The sequence below is a fragment of the Protopterus annectens genome, chromosome 1.part0 (genome assembly GCF_019279795.1).
Source record: "Protopterus annectens isolate FY-2018-M chromosome 1.part0, PAN1.0, whole genome shotgun sequence".
NCBI lineage: Eukaryota > Metazoa > Chordata > Ceratodontiformes > Protopteridae > Protopterus > Protopterus annectens.
Window position 1 is genome coordinate 1,390,746,128 of NC_056725.1, and position 7,364 is coordinate 1,390,753,491.

Below are 7,364 nucleotides of genomic sequence, written 5' to 3' on the forward strand. Positions count from 1 at the left end.
GTCTTTGCTTTTCCTTTGGGAATAGTATTATTTAGCAGGGTATTAGCTACCAAATGAGATCTGAGGTAGTCTCGCCTTGCATCATGGGATATAGGGTTGCCTCGAGCTGGTAAAAGGAGTTCTCAAGCTTAGCAAGTGCCGAGTCGGAGCCGAGGATCGGCTCCGAACCCATCCAGCAAGAAAGAAGGCGAGAGAAGACAACTAACATGGAACGTTATGGTAGGTACATAACTTCTAATTTTCTTACAATTAACTCAAGCATGGGGAAGGCCGGACATAGATCTTTTTGCCTCCCACCTCAATCACCATCTGAAAAAGTTTTGCACAAGGACATACCATCTTCAAGCATGGAAGGTGGACGCTCTCTCCTTCAGTTGGAACTCTCTAACACTATATGCCTTCCCACCTCTTCCTTTGATGACCAAGGTGTTACTAAAGATCAAGACAGAGCAGCCGAAAGTCATACTGATAGCTCCAGACTGGCCAAGACAACACTGGTACCCACTGCTACGGAGCTTGACATACACCAATCCGTGGCTCCTTCCTCAATGGCCACTTCTTCTGACACAGCACAATTACAGGACACTACACCCCAGCTTGAAAACATTGAAGCTGACAGCTTGGAAGATTCCATGACTATTCCTCAGGATACACTTTCCAAAAGAGTAAAAGATATCATCCTGGAGGCGCGCAGACCTTCCACTAGAAAAACATACTCAGCAAAATGGAAGAGATTTCTTATCTGGAACAGCAAAAAGGGTCAAGACCCATCAGTGATCAGCATTCCACAGATCCTAGAATATTTGGCTGAAATGCTCCACAATGGCCTTTCATATTCTTCCATAAAAATACATGCTTCAGCAATATCTGCCAAATATAACACTGATCCGCCTGTATTTTCTCACCCATTGCTAAGACAGTTTCTAAGAGGTATAAAGAACATCAACCCTCCAAGGAAACCACCAGTGCCTGTATGGAACCTCAACTTCATGCTGGAAAAATTAACTCTTCCTCCCTTTGAACCAGCAGCATCTTCAGAGTTGAAATTTCTGTCTTGGAAGACAGCTTTCCTTCTGGCAGTAACCTCAGCAAGAAGAGTCTCTGAGCTACAGGCCCTTATGGCAATACAACCATTTCTCATTTTTCATCAGGACAGAGTTTCTTTGAGAACCAATCCGTCATTCATGCCAAAGGTGGTATCCAGGGTGTCCCTGAATCAAGCTATTCACCTGCCTACCTTCTTTCCCAATCCTCAAAATAAAGGAGAGAGACTTCTGCACACCTTGGACATACACAGACAGTTGCGCTACTACTTGGACAGAACAAAGTCTTTCGGAAAATCTGACCAGCTTTTTGTAGCTTGCGCTGCTGGATTGCAGGGAAAAGCTATTTCCAAACAGACAATTTCTAAATGGATTGGAAATTGCATTCGATTCTGCTACTCTTTTCATGGAAAAACTGTGCCAGCTGACATCAGGCCACATTCCACCAGAGCTACGGCCACCTCCACAGCCTTTTTAAGAGGAGTGGCAACAAAGGACATTTTAGAAGCTGCTACATGGAGCTCCGTGCATACATTTTCCAAACATTACAACCTGCCTTTATATTCCAGATCCAGAGCAGGGTTTGCTTCTGCAGTCCTGCAGGGCATTTTAGCTACACCATCTTTGTCTTAGTGCCTACCACCCCCCAGGTTGGCTATGGTATTCAACCCATATGTCAGGACTGCAGTTGCATCCTTGAAGGACATAGTACAGTTTTGTACCTACCATAAATGTAGATGTCCGATAGGTATGCAACTGCAGTCAGGTTTTCCCTCCCACCTACCCCTCTGTGGTATTCTTTTGGGTTCTACCCCTCATTTTAGCTACCTGGGGTAATCTTTTATGGTGTATTTGTTTTTATGTTGTTGTACTTGTCTGGAATTTTTCTCTATTTTCAAAATTTAGCCTTCCTTAGAGGGCACCTGGCATCTGGGGCAAGAAACACTGAAGAAGATGGCGTCGGCTGACGCTTTTATACCCCAGGCGCTCTGACATCGGGGAAAGGGCGACATCAGCTGACGCCGGACCCAGACTTTGGAATCCGGCCGACCGAAGGGCTGCCTGAGGCAGGACAACCCATATGTCAGGACTGCAGTTGCATACCTATCGGACATCTACATTTATGGTAGGTACAAAACTGTACTTTGCCTAGTTAAGATACCTACTACCGTAAGGCAAGATGTTGTGGGTGATGGTCTTTCTAGGCAACCTTCACAAACAGAATACTCAGTCCTCTGAAATTTCTCTTTGTAATACCGAAAATATAATTTCCAAGAGGGCTGGCAGAATGATTTATCTGGTCACCTGACTCTAGGTTCTCAGAGTATTCTCCTTTGAAGTGGAGGCAGAAAGTTAGCACAGACAGCCACAATACATATCCAAATGTTTATGGCAGTGCCTGGGACCCTCCCCTCTTTTGCCTGAGCTAATGGACAAAGGCTCTTCCCCAGATCCAGTGACTCAGGCCCTATTCAGTGCTGTGGGGTGCCTTTTAATAGCTTAAAAGTTCATTTATATGTCCCTTATTTTTCTCAAAGTTAACCTCTTTTGTGCCAGTGTCCTCTATTAAAACAAACGCATTTAATTCAGCTACAAAATACATGTACATTTCTCTCCATTTCTGCAGGGTGCACTGCTTTGCTGATAAATTTCAGCATAAGCAAAGCTCACAAATACATTTTCAGCAGAAGCAACTGTACAAAATCAGTTTGATATACAAATGACATACAGTTGTAATACATTTGCAACACAAGCATCTTGTATAAATCAGTTTGATATTCAAGGGACCTGTCATTCTTTATAAAACTCCATCTGGCTATACTGGCACTTGCCCATATCGTCACACTGGAAACATGTTAATATAGTTTATTTTTTTTAATATTAATGTACGTTTGCCTATATGTTAAGTGATAATTTAATAAAGGTGTTAAAATAATAATAACAGCAGTAATAATAATAACGTAAAGGAGACAGGGCAAACAATGGGGGGTGGTTGTCAGTTCTTTATGGCAGAAGTTCCTACTGACCTTCTTGCAATGGGGAAAAGACCATTTCTACTCTGGGAGTGTCTGACTGCTCTAGAAATTAGATTAGAAAAACTGATATCTGCCCGTAACTAATGCCATGTAATAGAAATGTTACTACAGAAGTGATTCTACTATTTTAACATCTGTGGTTATGATGAGTACTCTTACAGCTCTTGTTTCTTACTGTAGCAGTTAGCAATGAGAATACCCTTTGTGGTACTTCTGAAATACCCTCTCACCGCCCCACATGTGTACTCTGTACAGCCAACCACAGTTATTGACATTCCCTGTTTAATTTGGACTTTATAATTACCACTGTTTAGAGTGGGAAACATACTGCCTCATAGTCACAGCGCAGCGATTCCCAGACTTAACAGAAATACCCCTGACCAGATAGTGCACACACCCAGCAGAGGTTTAAACTCTTTGATATGGGAGAGAGGGAGTTATGCCGTCACTGGTGAGGTCGGACCACAAAGCTGTCTCCTTTGACATAAAAATCAACTCTACAACCAGAGCAAGCCATATAACGGTTAGGAACTATTCCAAAACAAACTACATATTATTTAAGTGATAGTTAGTTAGAATTCAGTGCCAAATTCACAGCAGCTTATGCAAAATTGTTCAGAAAAACTGTACAGCGATTTCAGTGTCTATATAGAGGCTGCTGTACCTACTATAAGTCCAAAATAAACTCTAAAAACAAACCCCACTTGTGGAATCCTAACCTTATTATACTATTAAGTCAGCATGTTTAAACAGAAGGAAAAATAATCATGGCTAACATCAGGAAAGTAACTCCCATAATGAGAAGAGCTCTCTATTTAAACTAAACAGGAATCTAAGAAGACTAAGTCCAACAAGGCCAGTGCAAGGTTAAGGTAGATACACAGGCTGAAGACAACCACAAGGCCTTCTCTATCCATGTCCAAAACCTCAAAGGCAGTATACATCAGTGTGCTGAACTTGTGGTCAGTGGTGCCGCCGTCCCTGAGCAGAGTGACGTAGCAAATTTGTTGGCTGACAAGATTCTGTATGGATGGTCTTAAAGCCCTATCTATAGGTTACTGAGAAGTGATCTCTGCCTGGCATACAAGACATCCTAAGATCCAGCCCTTATGGAAAATGAACTTCAAAATGAACAGCATCAGAACCACTAGATCTAAGGATTTAAATTTTGCTCATGACATAAGACATGCTGTTGAGACAGATATGTCTCAGAGGATCCCCCTGCTCTGGAACAAGCTTCCTGTCCATGTGAAGCAGATTCCATCACTAACCCTATTTAAGCACAATTGACAGGAATTTGGAATTTCACCTCAGGTCTGGCCCCCATGTCTGTAATAGACAGAGAGAGGCAATAATGCTCAAACTAATGTACTCTGCACCTAACCTCTAGAAGCTTCCTAACTAACATGCCCCCCCCCCAATAAACACCCATGATGCATAGGGACACAATTAGGTTGGGTTGCATGGCTAGGCTTTTAAAGTCTCTGGTTGTTGTTAGGTTCATAGGATCAGAGATACACTAGGCTGTGTGTTTGTTAGCAGTAGGGGTGCCAGATCTTCATTATTATTTCTTAAGCTGTAGGAGGATGCTCGGTAGTGTGGCTAGGGAGTAAACTGGGAGGTACAGGAGACTAGCAGGCTTTTGCAGTTGAAATGTTACATCATGTCTACATGCCTTTCTTTTTGATTGTTGGAAAGTACAAACCTAGCCATGGGCCCTGTTCAGAGAAGGCCTTTCTCAAAGATCAGGTAATGTGGTAAGAAATATCACACAGACCTGAATGCCTGCCAACCATGGTTATATGGAGAATGCATGCCACACCAGAGGATTGCACCCAGCATTGCAAAGAACTGGGTTTGGCTTGTGCAGATGGATATTACTGTTGCAGAAAAATGGACAAGATCACTGTAGTTTTAATGGGGAGCAAGCACAGAAGTTGCTGATCATTGCACTGGTGACCTGACATCTAAAATGTATTGTTGTCTTTAGCTCACACAGCTGTATTGTTGTAGTTCTTTTTCAGAGAAATATGAAATTAGGTATGTTTCGTTTCTGCAAAAGTGTTGATGTTTATCACTGTTTAATGTTGGATGTAGTTTGGCTAGATATTTTGGATGGAAGACTACTTACATTTACTTTTCTTTATTTACAACAGACTGTCTGGCTCTTCAAACACATGGAGCAAGAGAAACAAACTATATCGTTCTGAATGTTCTGTGAATCTGTCGAGTGGTGCAAAACCTGAAGCTAGAGTTTCGAATCTTTGCTCTGCAAGAGTACATAATTCTGGTACTAGCTTAGTAGAAGACTTTGGGAAAAGGGAGAGTGGTTTTTCTAAATATCCACAGTCTAACTTTAAACAAAGAAATGTGATCAAAGATAGGCATTCTTCAAAGGGTTCTTTTGTAGATGCTTCAAAAACTGTACCATCATATTGTACTGAGACACAGCGTTCAAAGGAGAATGTGGAATTGCACCTGCAGAGCTTGCCAATTGAAACTTCTGAAGTCAGTGATCATTCTGTGAAGCATCGGGGGGAACGGAGAAGCGATGGAAGTTATAGTAGAACACCAGAAGACAGATATAGGAAAGATGTTTCCAAATCTAACTCCAGTCATTCTGATTTATGGTCAGGACAATCAGATTCTAACAAAAAACGGCATATGTACTCTGAATACAGAAGTCCATATGACAGAGGTTATGAAAGGACGTCTTCTGCATCGTCTTGTCCAGAGAGAGGTCAGACTAGGCAGAGTATTTCTGGTAAGGAGAAGGATATTTTTTCAGAAGACAAATTGAAAAGAGAGGAGTTTAATGAAAACAAAAAGAATGAAAGAAGACCAGAAAAATCCCAGAGTATTGACATTAAAGATGCTAGTAAAAAGACTGAAGAAGAAAAGTCACCAGCTGGAAGTCAGTATGCCAGTAAAATGACCAAGAAGAAAGAAATTGTGCAGTCTGGCAGTATAGATGCTCACAAAAAGACTGACCAAGAAAAGTCACCCACTGTTGACAGACATAGTTGTAAAGAGAGAGGGAGAGAGAGGTTGTCATTTGGCAGTAAAAAGACAGAGAGAGAAATGTCAAAATATTTTAGTAAAGATATTAGTAACAAGGTACAGAGAGAAATGTCACCACCTGGCATTAAAGATGTTAGTAAAAAAAATGAGTGGGCAGAGGCTCCAGTCAGAAGTGGAGATGGTAGTAAAAACATCGAGAGGGAAGAAACACTAGGCAGCATGAAAAATGTTGATAAAAAAACAGAGAGAGAAATGTATGACCTCAGCAGTAAAGATGCTAACAGAAAAAAGAGTGAACATTTCTTAATTAACAACCACAATAGTAGTAAAAAGACTGAAGGAGAAAACATTCTACTTTCCTGTAAAGATGCTTGTAAAACAATCAGCAAGGAAGAGCCACCATCCAACAACAAAAACGTTAATAAAGAGAAGAGAGAAGACAGTCAAGATGTTAGTAGAAAGGGAGAAAGAGAAGAGTCATCAGTTAGCAGTAATATTGGTAAAAACACAGAACATGAAAAATCGCCAGTTAGTAAAAAAGATATTAGTAAGAAGAGTGAAAGAGAAAACTCACTAATTAACAATAAAGGTATTGATAATTCTTGCTCAGTCTTTTTGCCAACTACCAGTAAAGATGTTAGTAAAATGAAGGAAAGGGAAGAATCTCTAGCAGGCCCTAAAGATATTTATAAAAAGAAAGAGGGAGAAGAGTTACCATCCTGCAATAAAGTTATTGGTAAAAAGACAATAACTGAAAGCTCACCAGTGTCTAGTAAAGAAGCTAATAAGACAAAAAGAGATGTATCAACAGCTGGCATTAATGATGGTAGTAAGACTGACACAGAGAAATCATTAGTCAGCAGTAAAGATTCTAACAAAATGGTTGAGAGCGGGGACTCATTATCTATTGCTAAGTATGCTAATAAAAAAACAGAGGTAGAAAACTTAGCAGTCGGCATTAAGGATGCTAATGCAGGAACAGAGAGAGAAAGTTCATCTCTGAGCAGTCAAGGTATTGGTAAAAAGAATGAAAGAGAAGAGTCAGCAGATTTTAGTAAAGATGCTAGTAAAATAATCATGAGAGAAGATGTGCAATCGGTTAAAGAGGCTAGTAAAACAATTAGGAGAGAAGAAACACCACCTGATAGTAAAGATGCTAATAAAAAGACAGAGAGAGAAAAGATAGCAGTTGGCAAGAAAAATGTTGGTAGAAAAACAGAAAGGGAAAAATCACCAACCAGCACTGATGGTGTTACTAAAAAGA

At 40.7% G+C, this 7,364-nt stretch overlaps 1 protein-coding gene across 1 annotated transcript in view; it reads left to right on the forward strand.

The window, feature by feature from the left end:
• The first annotated feature begins 5,194 nt into the window (after positions 1-5,194).
• The window catches only part of CASP8AP2 (caspase 8 associated protein 2), a 402,406-nt gene continuing 400,236 nt past the window's right edge, over positions 5,195-7,364 (forward strand). The window contains exon 1 of the mRNA XM_044071899.1: positions 5,195-7,364. This exon is cut by the window's right edge and continues 1,635 nt beyond it. Coding sequence (XP_043927834.1) covers positions 5,195-7,364 — 2,170 coding nt within the window.